This window comes from Eurosta solidaginis, chromosome 1 (assembly GCF_040869045.1).
Source record: "Eurosta solidaginis isolate ZX-2024a chromosome 1, ASM4086904v1, whole genome shotgun sequence".
In the NCBI taxonomy this organism is placed as follows: domain Eukaryota; kingdom Metazoa; phylum Arthropoda; class Insecta; order Diptera; family Tephritidae; genus Eurosta; species Eurosta solidaginis.
Window position 1 is genome coordinate 274,113,629 of NC_090319.1, and position 17,004 is coordinate 274,130,632.

At 41.5% G+C, this 17,004-nt stretch overlaps 1 protein-coding gene across 1 annotated transcript in view; it reads right to left on the reverse strand.

Moving 5' to 3' along the window:
* Window positions 1–17,004, reverse strand: part of Kul (Kuzbanian-like) — a 454,968-nt gene that overhangs the window by 26,642 nt on the left and 411,322 nt on the right. Inside the window, exons 6-7 of the mRNA XM_067760833.1 lie at window positions 10,922–12,053; window positions 10,713–10,853 (exon numbers count right to left, since the gene is read on the reverse strand). Coding sequence (XP_067616934.1) covers window positions 10,713–10,853; window positions 10,922–12,053 — 1,273 coding nt within the window. The remainder of the gene's footprint in view (window positions 1–10,712; window positions 10,854–10,921; window positions 12,054–17,004) is intronic.

Here is a 17,004-nt window from a genome sequence, read left to right on the forward strand (position 1 = left end):
TTTCCGGAATATTTTAGGATTGTTTTTATCGAGATCACTTCAGTGGTATCAGGCATTATTTCTGAATATTTTGGGATTGTGTCGGGATTATATTTTCGGAATTTTATTGGGATAATTTCAAGTTGTTTACGGAACCAATATAAGATCATGCTGGGATAATTTTGGAACTCATTTTACAAGACTATCTCGTGATGATATTGGAACTTCGGGATATTTTTTGGATTATTTTAAAACTGTTCTGGGACTACTCCAGGATCATTTCAGAATTATTTTTGGCATAGATTAGTTGTAGCTCTGAACTGTGTTAAGATTGTTTCAAGATCATTTCCAGACTGTTTCGGAACTGTTTTCGTGACCACTTCAACAATATTTTGACATTTGAGGATCATTTCGGTATTTTTTGGTATCATTTAGATATATTTTTCGCAATTATTAAGAACCCATTTTTACATACTCCAACTTTAACTTTTAAAGTTTAAATTCATTAGTGATTTTTAGTCGTGTGCACAAATGTTTACAGGTCATAGTTACTTTATATATTCACTATCTTATGCCCGTGGGTTTTACCCCACGTTTCTATACAAATAGGCAGGCTGCGCGTAACTGGCCATGGGCAAAACATGAGTTAGTAAGATTGACTTCTGCTACATCTAATGACTGTTGTTGTATGATATAATCATATTTGTAACAGGATTCGCCTCGCGTATGTGAGGTTGACAATTGAGTTGCAAAAGCTCTGAAGCTATAAAGGTTTGTATTGCGCTCATCAATCCCTTCGCAGCTAATGATCGTCCTTGAGCTTCATTGATAGGGATAGGAAATTTGAGGGATTTAAAATTGAAAACACAAATCTATCGGTATCAATGGAATCCTGGGTTTAAACTTTTTTGTTTTCGAAATTTTCCGATAAAAGGAATTGCTTCAATGACATTGGTAAAAGTTTTGTGATGAAGAGCCTTGTCCCTTGTTACTTAATTGGCGCTTAACCGTCTAAACGGTTATGGCCGTCCAACAAGGCGCGCCAGTCGCTCCTTCGCTCCGCCAACCGGCGCCAATTGGTCACACCAAGGGAGTTTAAATCGTTTTCCACCTGGTCCTTCCAACGGAGTGGGGGCCGCCCTCTACCTCTGCTTCCATAGGCGGGTTTCGATAGAAACACTTTCTTGGCCGGAGCATCATCTTTCATTCGCATAACATGGCCTAGCCAGCGCAGCCTCTGCGTTTTAAGTCGCTGGACTATGTTGATGTCTGCGTATAGCTCGTACAGCTCATCATTAAATCTTCTTCGGTACTCGCCATCACCAACGCGTAGTGGTCCATAAATCTTTCGAAGAACTTTTCTCTCGAACACTCCCAAAGCCGCTTCATCTGCTGTTGTCATGGTCCATGCTTCTGCCCCATATAGCAGGGCGGGTACGATAAGTGACTTGTAGAGTATGATTTTCGTTCGTCGAGAGAGGACTTTACTTTTCAATTGCCTACCTAGTCCAAAGTAGCATTTATTGGCAAGATTGATTCTTCGCTGGATTTCAGTGCATCGTTGCTAGTGTTGATGCTGGTTCCCAAATAAACGAAGTCTTTTACAATTTCGAAATTATGGCTGCCAACAGTATCGTGGTTGCCAAGGCGCATATGCGCTGACTCTTTGCTCGATGACAGCAGGTACTTTGTTTTGTCCTCATTCACCACCAAACCCATCTTTACCGCTTCTTTTTCCAGTTTGGAGTAAGCAGAGCTAACAGCGCGGGTGTTTAGGCCGATGATATCAATGTCATCAGCATATGCCAGTAATTGCACGCTTTTATAGTATATTTTTCCAGTGCGGTTAAGTTCTGCAGCTAGTATAATTTTCTCCAGCATCAAATTAAAGAAATCGCACGATAGGGGGTCACCCTGTCTGAAACCTCGTTTAGTTTCAAACGGCTCGAAGAGGTCCTTCCCAATTCTAACTGAGCTGATGGTGTTGCTCAACGTCATTTTGCACAGCCGTATAAGTTTTGCGGGGAAACCAAATTCAGACATAGCGGCATATAGGCAGCTCCTTTTCGTGCTGTCGAAGGCGGCTTTAAAGTCGACGAAGAGGTGATGTGTGTCGATTCTTTCCAAGACTTGGCGCATTGTGAAAATCTGAGCGATGGTAGATTTACCAGGTCTGAAGCCGCACTGATAAGGTCCAATCAGCCGGTTCACGGTGGGCTTCAATCTTTCGCACAATACACTTGAAAGGACCTTATATGCGATATTGAGAAGGCTGATTCCACGATAGTTGGTGCATTTTGCAGTATGCCCCTTCTTGTGGACTGGGCAAAGAACATTTAGATTCCAACCATTGGGCATGCACTCTTCCGCCCATATTTTGCTAAGAAGCTGCTGCATGCGCCTTACCAACTCCTCGCCGCCGTACTTGAATAGCTCCGCAGGCAATCCATCAGCGCCCACGGCCTTGTTGTTTTTCAATCTGGTTATTGCTATTCTAACTTCGCCATAATCGGGCGGGGGGACATATATTCCATCATCATCGATTGCGGGATCGGGTTCTTCATCTCTGCGCGCTGAATTGCTGCCTCCATTTAGGAGAACAGGGAAGTGTTCCCTCCATAATCTAAGCACTCTCTGGACATCAGTTACAAGGTCGCCGTTTTCGTTCCTACAGGAGTTTGCCCCGGTCTTAAAACCTTCCGTCTGTGGCCGTATTTTTTGGTAAAATTTTCGGGCGTTATTCCTGGTGGCTAGCAGCTCAAGCTCCTCGCACTCACGCCTTTCTGTTCTGCTTTTTTCTTCCTGAAAAGGCGTCTCGCTTCCTTTTTCCACTCACGATAGCGTTCAAACACTCCTCTTGTCGCGCTCGCTTTTAACGTAGCCCTGTAGGCAGTGTCTTTTCTTTCAGTTGCAACGCGGCATTCTTCATCGTACCAGTTGTTTTTTCGTGGTCGCCGGTAACCAATTTTTTCCTCGGCGGCAGTACGAAGTGCTTTGGAAATATGCTCCCACTGCTCCTGTATTCCTTCAGGATGAGTTGTACTCTCAGAGAGCAGGTGTGAGAGTCGAGTTGCGAAATCATTGGCAGTCTGTTGTGATTGAAGCTTTTCGACGTCTAGCTTCTCTTGTGTTTTTTGTGCCTTGTTTTTAGCCGCGTTGAGGCGGGTGCGTATTTTGGCTGCAACGAGACAATGGTCGATGTTAGGTCCTCGGATCGTGCGCACATCTAAAACACTCCAGGCATGCCGTCCGTCTATCACAACGTGATCGATCTGATTGCGAGTATTTCGATCAGGAGGCAGCCATGTAGCTTGATGTATCTTTTTATGCATGAACCTCGTGCTGGATATGGCCATGTTTCGAGCACCGGCAAAATCAATCAGCGTCAGTCCGTTAGGAGAAGTTTCATTGTGTAGGCTGAACTTTCCGACTGTAGGGCCAAAAACACCTTCTTTGCCCACCCTGGAGTTAAAGTCACAAAGCACAACTTTTATATCGTGACGGGGGCAGCGCTCGTATGTGCGTTCTAATTGTTCATTAAAAGTGTTTTTCACCTCATCGTTTTTCTCCTCTGTCGGCGCATGGGCGCAGATGAATGATATATTAAAAAATTTTGCTTTTATTCGGATAGCGGCGAGACGTTCGTCCACACGACAGAACTTGGCGACAAAGTCTCTCTCCCAACACGAATCCGACGCCGAAACTGCGCTTATTCGTATGACCACTCCAATATATGTCACAATTTTTTATCTTCTTTCTTCCTTGCTTCGTCCAACGCATTTCTTGGATGGCGGTGATGTCAGATTTTGCTTTGACGAGGACATCAACTAGCCGGGCATCTGCACCAATCCCATTCAGGGAGCGGACGTTCCAGGTGCATGCCCTCAATTCATTGTCCTTCAAACATTTGTCATGGTCGTCATCAATAGAGACTGTATTTATCCGAGGCTTGTTGTTATATTTCATTGGTGTATGGTTTTACGTGGCGGGTCCCAAGCCCAGCGCACAACCCGCTCAGCGGGTGTGAAAATATTAATTGGCACGTTTATATAACGAGCCGCTTGCTCCTAGACAGACGCCTGCTTGCAGTCGCACCTAGAGGTGTACAGACCTGCCGATGAGATCTCCCCCGGCTAGCCCTTAAACCGATTATGTCAGAGTGGCCTAGCCAGGTTGTCGCCTTCTCACATTAGCTCATCGCTAAACGGACGTTTAGCGGCTACGCAGAGGATACTTGGCCGCAAGCGACCGGCAGTAGTGAGCTGCTTGAACCGCATGCAAAAGAATCGCTCTGGCCATTCCCAGGTGAATGGCGGTCAGAAGCTGTCCCCACTTTCGTGGGACCCAGATCCATGATATTATGAGTCCTTTTTTAAGGATCAATCAATGAGGAGAAATTTCTGATGGCTCAAAAGAGATAATAAACTCAATCAGATATGCACAGCTTAGGACTCTTTACCGACTGTGTTAATAGAGTGATAAGTTGTTTTGGTCCTAGTGATATTAACATCCTCATTTTAAGGTGCCTAAAATGCCTTTTAGCAAAGTCATTTATAGGTGGTAAAGATAGATTCAATATTTGGAAGAAACATTACCTATTAAAGCTTCAGATGATATCATAATTTCTCAAAAACTAGCAGGTAAAGAAATAAGAATTTTTCCATAATTAATTTCAAGAAGTTGTTTAGCAAAAGCTGTTGCTGAAGTGTTTCCGCCAAAATGCCCTCTCATATTTCTAAAGAGAGTAAATTTTTGTACGTAAAGCTATCTATAGACGAAAAAGCACGCATTTACTTCAACTGCGGCTGTTCCAGCAAGTAACAGGAAGCACCACTTTAGGGTGATCGTTACACCTTAAATTCTTAAGGGTTCGGTATAAAACTTGCAGCGACTCCCGCACACCCTCACTTTGGCCTGACCAGTTGCTTATTTTGCATATCGGTGTATCAGATGTTTGCAGACGGTGGTCATTTAAATGCGGAGTTCTACGTCCACCACACAAAGGATATCCGCGGTATATGAGAAAGCAACTGCCATAGTGATTTCTCTTTTTGCTCTTACACCAATTAATATCAAACTAAACAGAAATGTTTTGTCCGATTCAAAGCGTATCCAAAAATACCAACCCTAAAGATAACATAAAAGAATACTAAAAAAATAACAGCCAAACCCAACTCTGCAATCAAACTTTACGTGTTGAAATAACCTAAGTTTTTAAGACAGCCATAGTTCTGAAAGTCTCATTTGTCTTGTTCACACAAACATTCATGATTTTAACTTTATATATATATAGACAGAATATGTGGATAGCCTGAAGTTAACAAAAAATTTTAACGGCGGAAGATTATTAAACATCCAAAAGGAATAACAGCCAAACAACTCTGTAGTCAAACTTTAGCTGTTATAATGACCTAAGTTTTGTACGGCAGCCATAGTTCTGAAAAATCCCATTTGTAGGGAAGGTTCCATGGCCCCTTTTCCCCAATTCCACATTTTACTGGAGGTGTTAGGACTTAACCTCATATAACTCTTTACCAATTTTCATTATCCTATCATTACTACATCCAGAGATATGCAGTATGATAAATTCCATTTATATGGGAGGTACCGCGCCCCCTTATCCCCCACTCTACATTTTCTTGGGAGTGTTAGGGATTGACCTCATATAACTCCTTACTGAATTTCAATGTTCTAGCATGAATACCTTCAGAGTTATGTAGTACCAAATATTCGAAGGTTTCTAGTGGGTTGTGCAAATTTGGTTGTGATTGGTCGACCCGTTTAGGACGCAACTAGATCTATACCTACATACATACATAATTTTAATTTTATATATATAGATCTACATGTGTATTAGGGTTGGCAAAAAAAAATGTTTGGGACATCCACAACGAAATCCTGTAAAAATGTCACCTTTTTATATTAAAATTTTATATTTGTCTCATCTCGACTTGAGTTTTTTCATAGAAATAACATGGAGAGTTCTCAATTTTTTATAAAAATTGTAACAGAGCTCTAAACCTTAGTACCCAAATTACCACCTATACATATTCTTATAGGAAATTGAACAGCCTTCAAAATAGTTTTAAAAAGGTTTCTTGCTAGCTTGACTCGTTTAGTAGTAGTTTGAAACCAAAAGTAAATTTTTTTTTCACTTATCCTAATGTACATACGTGCAGTATTATAAAAATTTGGGTTCCGTAATACCAAAACCTTTTAAATACTCGTTACTGACGAAACCGCAAGTTTTGGGTACTGTTCTTTGAGTACTGGATTCACCGGGCAATTCCCGGCATAAAGGTTCGACGCCTGTTTGTGGAGTTCACTGAGGACCTGTTGTTGTTGTTGTTGTAGCAGTGCTTCGCCCCAACTAACAGCCGCGACCGATCACAAATTGTCATCAATATCCTCTAAGGGGAGTCCAAGGAAACTTGCTGTTTCAACAGGGGTGGACCATAATGAAAGGGGTGTTAAAGGCGTTGGTTCCACATTACAATTAAAGAGATGATTGGTGTCATGTGGGGACACATTGCAAGCGGGGCATACATTTTGTATGTTGGGGTGATTCTGGATAGGTAAGGGTTTAACCTGTTACAGTATCCAGAACGAAGTTGAGCAAGAGTGACATGCGTTTCCCTAGGGAGTATGCGTTCCTCTTCCAAAAATTTTGGGTACTTTTCTTTGAGTACTGGATTCACCGGGCAATTCCTGACATAAAGGTCCGACGCCTGTTTGTGGAGTTCACCAAGGACCTGCTTGTGTTTTTTTTTGCTTCACACGGCTGGGTTCTCAGGTGCCGTATTTCCTCAAAATGCTTACGGAGATGACTCCTTAAGCCCCTAGGCGGTGTTGGCTCATAAATCAGATGTCTGTTTGGATGCCCAGGTTTCTGGGTATTCAACAGGAACTGTTTGGTTAGCATCTCAGTTCTCTCCCTGATGGGGAGTATTCTCGCCTCATTATGTAGATGGTGGTCTGGGGACATAAGAAGGCAGCCCGTGGCGATTCTGAGAGCAGTATCTTGGCAGGCCTGTAGCTTCTTCCAGTGGGTAATTTTTAGGCTTGGCAACCATATGTGTGACGCGTAGCACGTAAACGGCTGGCCAATTGCTTTGTATGTAGTATTGAGCGTTTCTTTATCTTTTTCCCAGGTACTGCCAGCAATGGATTTGAGGATTTTATTACAGCTCTGGATTTTCGGAACAATTACGGCTGCGTGCTCACCAAAATGTAGATTCTGATCAAACATCACACCCAAGATTTTGGGGTGTAGGACAGTCGGTAGCGTAGTGCCATCGACGTGGATGTTCAAAATGGTCGACATTTGGGACGTCCATGTTGTAAATAAGGTCGCGGAAGATATAGTCGGTGATAATGCCAGGTTTCGCGATGCGAAAAAACTGGAGAGATCAGGGAGGAAGCCGTTTATTCTGTTGCAGAGCTCATCGATCTGTGGCCCTGGGCCTGTGGCCATTATTGCGCAGTCATCGGCGTATGAAACGATAGTGACTCCTTCTGGTGGTGAAGGTAGTTTAGATATGTATAAATTAAACAAGAGTGGGGATAGGACACCACCCTATGGCATCCATTGTTTAATTCTTCTTGGTTTTGATATTTCTAAATTGCACCGATGCCTGCCGACCACCCAGATAATTTGCGGTCCACCTTTTAAGACATAGGGGAAGGGTAGACCCTTCCAGGTCTTGCAGTAACGTGCCATGGTTGACCGTATCAAAGCCTTTGATAGGTCTAGCGCTAGGAGTGCTGTTCTATGGTGGGAGTTTTGATTTATACCGCAATTAATCTGGGTGCTGATGGCATTTAGCGCGGTGGTGGTGCTATGGAGTTTTCTGAAGCCATGCTGATGAGAGGCTAGCTGCAAATTTGCTTGGAAGTAGGGGAGCAAAATGGCTTCAAGCGTATTTGCTACTGTCGATAGGAGAGATATCGGACGATACGACTCTCCTATGTTAGCTGGTTTCCCAGGCTTTAGTAGCGGGACCACCTTGGCCATTTTCCATTTTTCGGGTATGACAAAGGTGGAAAGAGACAGATTTAAGACATGCGCTAAATATTTGAAACCCTATTTCCCTAGACTTTTAAGCATCGGCATGGCTATGCCGTCTGGGCCCACTGCTTTGGATGGTTTAGCGTGCCCAATGGCATCTTCAACCTCTCTGGCGGTGATGGTAATTGGTAACGCGCTGAATTTATGTTTAGGTGCGTGTCTGTTGGCCCTCCGTCTATCGTTGTCGACCGTAGAATGCATTACATATTGACGGCAGAAAGCGCTCGCGAATTTTTTTGGAATCCGACAGCACTTTATCGCCGAAGGCGATGGAAACTTTGTCATTGTGCTTAGACGGATTCGATAGGGACTTTACGGTGGACCAAAGTTTTCCCACCCCGGCAGAGAGGTTACAAGCTCTTAGGTGCTCCTCCCATTTCGCCCGCTTGTGTTCATCCACAAGCAATCTGATGCGTTAGTTTATGTCCCTTATTTGGGGGTCGCCTGGGTCGAGCTGTCTTATAAGGTCACGTTCTCTCGCTAAATTTGCGGCCTCCGCCGGGAAGTGGGGCCGAATTTCGGGAATTCTCCCGGCGGGAATGAAACGTACCGAGGCGGATTCAATGACCTTGCGGAAAGCACGCTCCCCTTGGCGGGCATCAGTCGGGATAGGGAGGGCAGCAAAGAGGTTGTCTGTAAAAGTTGTCTGCCGATGAAGTCGGCGGTACGCTCGAACGAAATTAGTATAAGTAGGTGGTCGGATGCCAGTGTTACCATCGGCTGCCAGTTGACGCAGTTTACGAGTTCTGCGCTCATGATTGAGATATTCGGCGAACTGTGACAGCTTCCTACCATACGTGTGAGGGCGTCTCCTTTTATTGTGCAGAACATCGTTTCTTCTATTTGATCCGCCAACATCTCACCCCTACTGTCCGCCCGCAAGTTTGAAAGCCATAGATTGTGATGGGCATTAAAGTCGCCTAAGATGATGCGATTGTTGCCAGTGAGTAAGGCTCTGATATTAGGGCGGTATCCACTGGGGCAACAGGTGGCAGGAGGGATGTAGATATTGATGATTTCTAGGTTTGCATCGCCTGACCGGACAGATAGGCCTTGACGTTCTAAGACATTGTCCCTGCGGTCGATGCCAGAAGAATGGGGCAGGGGCTGATGCTCAGCATTGCTACCGACTCTACTACGAAGATAGTAGTTATGAGTGGTAGCAGCTGTTTGAGTTGTTGGCGCCGCGGGGCACGAGCAGCAGCGGGTACTAGTTGTGGCTTGCTGAGCAGCTGGGCTGCTGGAAGGTAGTGGGGGGGGGCGCTAAGGCGTCGACTACGGGACGCCCTTGGACGTGAACAGCAAGGAGCCACAAACGATTTATAAAAGTTACGTGGACGTCGGGTTTTGGGACCAAGCCCAGAACAACCTGTCCGATGCAACCATCCCTTACACGAGACACACTGAACAGAGTATGACCGTCCTAAAAAGATTCTTTTCCGGCAGATGCAGCAAAACCATTTCTCAGGACTGGGGTCAGGAGACGGACCCGGATTGGATACGATACCTTCCTGGCGCAAGAGAATATGGAGCAGTCCCGCTGCAAGGAGCTGCTGGGAGGATGACAATTTGTGGGAGGGACGCAACAAATTAAATGGGGTTGCACTGAAATGACAGTCCTTGGTCGGAAAAATCCCGAGTCGCTCCGGTACATAGAACGGACTGCCTTGGGAAGCGTCACTAAGGACCTGCTTGTGTTTCTTGGCTTCATACGGCTGAGTTCTCAGCTTCTCAGGGCGGTTCTGAGAGCTGTATTTTGGAAGGCCTGTAACTTCTTTCAGTGAGTAGTTTTTAGGCTTGGCGACCATATAGGGGACGCGTAGCATGCAATCGGCTGGCCAATTGCTTTGTAAGTGGTAATGAGTGTTTTTTTGTCTTTTCCCCAAGTACTGCCAGCAAGAGATTTGAGGATTTTATTACGGCTCTGGATTTTCGGTACAATTGCGGCTGCATGCTCACCAAAATTTAGACCCTGATCAAACGGCACACTCAAGATTTTGGGGCGTAGGACAGTTCGTAGCGTAGTGCCATGGACGTGGATGTTCAAAATGGTCCATGTTGTAAATAAGGTCGCGGAGGATTTAGTCGGTGATAATTCCAGGTTTCGCGAGGCGATAAAACTGGAGAGATCAGGGAGCTAGCCGTTTATTCTGTTGCAAAACTCATCGATCTGTGGGCCTGGGCCTGTGGCCATTATTGTGCAGTCATCGGCGTAGGAAATGATAGCAATTCCTTCTGGTGGCTAAGGTAGCTTTTATATGTAGAAGTTAAACAAAAGTTCCACTCTGTGGCACCCCTTGTTTAATTCTTCTTGGTTTTGATGTTTCATTTCTAAATTGCACCGATACCTGCCGACCACCCAGATAATTTGTGGTCAACCTCTTAAGACACGGGGGAAGGGTAGACCCTTCCAGATCTTGCAGTGACGTGCCATGGTTTACCGTATCAAAAGCTGTTGATAGCTCTAGCGTAACGAGTACTGTTCTATGGTGGGGGTTTCGATTTACACCGCAATTTATCTGGGTGTTAATGGCATTTAAAGGCACCTTACAAGAGGGCATTGTAGAGGGTGTCCGCTTTCACTAGTTTAGCTTTCCTTTTACAGCAGCTGCCACCATTTGCCTGACAGGACATACTTTATATACCTACTTTATCCTTTTCTTACCAGAAAATAATTCGAGAAATTTTTCGACGCCATAATTGCCTGGAAAACGATAACTCGGATCACGCACCGCATTCATACTGTGCACCTTGATACGTTTGATCATGAATGTTATATTATCTGGCTTGCCATCATTATTGAAATCTATGGTAAAAACATTTTTTTTTAAATTTCTTAAATACTTTGCAATAAAAATTCCACTGAAAACTCACCAGTGTTTTTATAAATTGAGTTGGCACGCTGCACATGTCGCGTTATCGCCTCAATGCTCGCCTCATCCGAACCCATTTTCTGAAAGAACGTATGATCGGCTTGCAAATATAACATACAAGTAATTTTACGATCATACAACGAACGTCCACTTTCAATTGAATTTGTTTCATATGCAGCATCACGACCACGCCCACTCAATAAATTTGTCATTAACATACTATTGAAATGGGGATTTTGTGGATTTGGCACTAACATTATATCGGGATTATAATTATTAACAATTATATTTGGTTTTTTAGTGGCGCCATTTTTTGTTATAATTTCAACATGAGTCTTGTGACTTGGACGATCGTTATTGTTGGGAAACATTGTTGACCAATTGGCGGGAAAAAAGTTGCTCGTATCGAATGGGTTGTTATTGTGGTTGTCGTTGTAATTATTAGCGTTGTTGTTGTTGGTTGCGCCACCATTTATAACAAAATCATAGGGATATGAACGATTGTTATCGTTGTTGTTGTTGTTGTTGTTAATATTGTTGTTTTTGTTATTGTAAGTGCTAACAATAATATTCTTATGTTTGGCATATGTTTTCCGTAAGCCATTGTTGTTGTTGTAAGTGTTTGTATTGCTATTACCCGGATTATAATTATTCACAATAATATTGCGATTTTGTGCGCCGCCACCTATGGACGAATTCGCAAGAATCAGCGACGGAAAATGTGTGTTGTTGCCTTTTCTGTTATTGTTGTTGTTATTTGTATTTTCCGCATTTGTAAGCAAATGACCATATTTGTCGGTCACTTCCGGCTCATTTGCCGCCGCATCACTTTGCCACATTGTTGTTGTTGTTGTGGATTGTTGATATTTTTGTCGTTGCTGTTCTTTGTTATAGTTGTTATCGTATTTTTTGTTGTTATTATTATTGTTAGCAAACGTTTTCGTTGTTGTTAGTCCATCACGTTCACGATTGTACGGTTTTTCTCGTTCTCGTTCTCTCTCACGTTCCTGTTCTCGATCTCGATTTCGCGTTCGACTGCTGCCACCCGCAAATATACTGAAGTCATCATTATAGGGCACATCCAAGTCCAATGGCAGCGGTGGATTCTGATGGTCATCGGTAGATGTTTCAAGCTATGCAAGAATAGAAAAAATGCACAAACAAAAAAGGGTCAATCAAACACAAAAACCTCTATGAGTTTATTCTACCTACAATCACCAACAACTAATGGTTTCTTTTTTATACTCAGCTGAGCAGAGCTCACAGAGTATATTAATTTTGTACGCATAAGGGTAATATATCAAAATGATCTGGGCGAAAAAAGAAATTCATTTAGCCATGTCCGTCCGTCCGTAAACACGATAACTTGAGTAAATTTTGACGTATCGTAATGATATTTGGTATGTAGGTTTCTCACACTTATCTCAGATCACCATTTAAAATGAACGAAATCAGACTATAACCACGCCCACTTTTTCGATATCGAAAATTTCGAAAAACCGAAAAAGTGCGATAATTCATTACCAAAGATGGATAAAGCGATAAAACTTGGTAGGTGGGTTGACCTTATGACGCAGAATAGAAAATTAGTAAAATTTTGGACAATGGGAGTGGCACCGCACACTTTTAAAAGAAGGTAATTTAAAAGTTATACAAGCTGAAATTTGTCAGTCGTTGAAGATATCATGATGCAATTTGGCAGGAATGTTACTCCTATTACTGTATATGTGCCAAATAAAAATTAGCAAAATCGGATGACTTAAAAAAAAAATGTTTAACAAAAAATTTAATACCTTTACAGTATACTAGCAGACCCGGAAGACGTTGTTCTGCCCTAAATTTGGCCTATCTGCATACATTTATTTATTTATTTATTTATTTATTTGTAGTCATACATGACGAGAGTGCACTTACAGACTAATTATAAAACTTTAGATTTTTTTTGTTTTTTTTTTTGTGCTTAGTATAAATAATAAATGTTAAGTGATCAATATAAATATTACACGATTATACAATTACAACATTAATCAAAACTTACAAGTAGTGAAGCTACAAATTTGGCTTTAGAGCTAAATAAATCAGAGGTAAAAGAACCCGATGGAGTGTTAAGTTCCCTTAAAGCTCTATAGATAGGTGCATTGCTAGCATAAGTACTTCTGACTTGTTTTAAGGAAAAAAGATCGTTATTCCTAAGACAACGCTGCGGGACATGGAAAAATATACGTTCAAGTAAAAGAGGGCAATCTATTGTACCATTTGTAATGTCGAACACTGTAGAGAGGGAGAGAATAGTTCTTCTGGAGTTTAACGGTTTCAGGTTGATTAATTTGCATCTGGAAATATATGGTGGAAATGGGTCTATAAAATTTAATGAGCGTAGAGCATAGTGCAAAAACACCTTTTGAACACGTTCAAGTCGTTTGATATGACAATCAAAATATGGTCTCCAAATGAAGACCCCATATTCCAGTTATAATATAACGTGTATAACGTGTATAAGAGCTTCAGCGTAATCGGATCACTAAAGTTCGAACTAAACCGACGAATGAAAGCAAGCATAGCATACGATTTTGCTATAGTGCTATTGATATGGCTCAAGAATGAAAACTTAGCATCGAAAATAACACCCAGGTCGGATATTTCATTAAGGGTGGATAGATTAGAGTTGCCAATGGAATAGGAGGTGGGAATAGAGGAACGAGACTTCGCAAACGACACATGGAAACATTTACTAACATTAAGGAGAAGTCGATTTTTTCACACCACAAAACAACGTTGTTTAAATCATTCTGAATTCTAGATGAATCAGACAGAGAACGAACAGAGGAATAAATTTTAAGATCGTCAGCGTATAGCAGAAAATTGGAGAAGGTAAAACACTCACAAATATCATTAATAAAAATGATAAAGAGTAAGGGCCCCAGAATGCTACCTTGAAGCACACCAGAGGAGGCAATAAAGTTATAAGATGATAAATTGTCAACAACTACAATGCAGTGCCGAGAAGAAAGGTACGATTTTATCCAAGATAGAAAAGTAGAGTGAGATTCGCCAACTTTTCCACTAAAAGTGTGTGACTAACTTTGTCAAAGGCCTTGGAAAAGTCAGTACAAATAGTGTCAATTTGCAGGTGATCATTAAAAGCAGATGTACAGAATTCAGAAAACACGGCAAGGTTGGTAACCGTGGATCGACCAGACATGAAGCCATGTTGGTTGATAGAAATATATCTCTTGATGGAAAAGAACATCTTTTGCTTGACAATATATTCAAACAATTTAGATACGGTTGACAATTTTGAAATTGGCCTGTAGTTGGCAATATCATTTTTATTACCTTTTTTGAAAACAGGCGTGATAGAGGTAAATTTCCAGGCATCAATAAAAACACCCGAATGAAGTGATTTATTAAAAATTATTATAAGAGGATAAGCAACAGCAGTGCAGTTTTTGAAAAGGTAAGATGAGAAACCATCAATATCCGAACTCGTAGACGACTTAATATGCAGAATACCATCGAGCACATCATCAAGCGATAGGAAAAGTGATCCGAAATTAATTGGTGAATTGGTATCTGGGAAATAGTTGTCATCGAACGGCTCAGACGACGACTCGAAATTAGAGCTGAAAAAGTCAGCAAAAAGATTAGCAGCCTCTTGCGGAGAGGATGCACTGGTTCCATTATAGAACACATCCGATGGTATGCTAGAACACATTCTTTTGGATTTAACAAAACGCCAAAAAGACTTTGGATTTTGCTTGATGTCAGATTCAAAATTATGAACATAATCTCGGTATAAGTCCTTATTTAGGGATTTAAACTCTTTGCGATAGCGGTGAAATTTTTTTTTATGAGAAACAGAGTTAGAGGACTTGTACTTTTTGCAAAATTGGTTTCTTAGATTCTTCAAACTCTTTAATTTCGATGTATACTATGGTATCCTATGGCATTTCTTCCCAAAAACTGGAACATGTTTTGAACAAAATGTTTGAATTCTATTTCTAAATACTTCAAAGCATTCCTGATATTAGCAAGTAAGGAGTCCCAATCTAAGGCAGCTATATCCAAATTAACATTATGCAAGTTTCCACGTTTGAAATTGAAACTTGAACAAACACTTTTAAGCGAAACTTCTCTAAAATTATAGAACTCAATAAGTATAATAAGAGGAATATGATGAATGGTTGTCTTAGAAATAGGATCCAAACATTCGGTTATAGAAAAATTTATATTATTATTAACGAAAATAAGATCAAGATATCTAGAAAGACTATTGGAAAAATGGTTAACCTGAGAAAGATCTAAGCTTGCCATGTTGTCGACTACGTAAGACTCTGGAAAAATAATAACAGTTTTTGGAAAGAATGTAAAGTTATCACAGGAAATCCACTCAAAATTACTTAAATTAAAATCAACCAGAATGCAGAAATTACAATTAGAATTCTTAGAAACTAAGCCCACAATGTTGTCCACGTGCATTTTATAGATGGCGTCAGCGCTTGCCGGCGGTATGTAGGAAGCACAGATTATGAGATCAGGCGCACCACGTACACTGATACAAAGCTGATCAAGAAGAGAGTCCCCATTATCCAATGGAACAACGGAGGCTCGATACCTCCTACTGACAGCAATAAAAATGCCGCCACCTCTTAACAGATCAGTTTTTTTAGGGTCTCGATCCTTGCGGAAGACATTGTAAAGATTGGAATCAAAGTATTCATTATCGTAAAAGTCGGAGTTCAGCCAGGTCTCAACAAGTACAACAACATCATATTCCAAGTGAACACTCAAATTAAAAATATCTTTAGATTTTGTCCTGATGCCAGATACATTCTGGAAGTAGATTTGGATATTCTTCGCAACCAACTTATTGTCAGCATTTAAGTATGAACTGGCTGAGGCGCGGCGATATTTACAAAAGGGCGAATCTTAACATTCACTGGCCAGATACATGGATTTAAAACTTTATCGTATAAACCCTCAGATACACCTAATTAAAAGTTGATTTTCCGCAGCTCTGAGACTTGGGTATCCTTTTTTACCAAACAGAAGCAAGCCAGGTATTTTTTTATCAATACTAGCTTGTGTGGACACGTACGATAAGATGTCGGCAGTAGAAACATTAGAAGAAAACGATGATAAGTATAGCCATTTCATTCTAGAAACTACACTTAGCTCACTACTGGTATTAGAGCCGATGAATAGGGGTGGACTAAGTTTCTTACGTGAAGTTTTAGAAGCAGTATTCAAATCAGGCATGCCACCCCCATGAAAATTATCCTGTACTATAGCTCTCACCAACTGTTTTCATTTGATATCCATATTGTATAAACACATTATAGGGGTACCCGGGTCCACGTTTTAGGCTATATCTCGAGACCCTAGCATCCCAGTTGTATGAAAATTATCCCGTACTATAGCCCTCATCAACAGTTTTCATTTGATATCCATATTGTATAAACACATTCTAGGGGTACCCTTTTCCACGTTTTGGGCTATATCTCGAGACCCTAGCCTCCCAGTTGTATGAAAATTATCCTGTACTATAGCACTCACCAACAGCATTCATTTGATATCCATACAGTATAAACACATTCTAGGGGTACCCGGGTTCACGTTTTGGGCTATATATCAAGGCCCTAGCCTCCCAGTTGTATGAAAATTATCCTGTACTATAGCACTCATCACAGCCTTCGTTTGATATTCATATTGTATAAACACACTCTAGGGGTACCCGGGTCCACGTGTTGGGGATATATCTCGAGACCCTAGCCTCCCAGTTGTATGAAAATTATCCTGTACTATAGCACTCATCAACAGCTTTCATTTTATATCGATATTGTATAAACACATTCTAGGGGTACCCGGGTCCACGTTTTGGGCTATATCTCGAGACCCTAGCCTCCCAGTTGTATGAAAATTATCCTGTACTATAGCACTCACCAACAGCTTTCATTTGATATCCATACTGTATAAACACATTCTAGGGGTATCCGAGTCCACGTTTTGGCCTATATCTTGAGACCCAAGTCACCCAGGGGTATAAAAATTATCCTGTACTATAGCACTCATCAACAGCTTTCA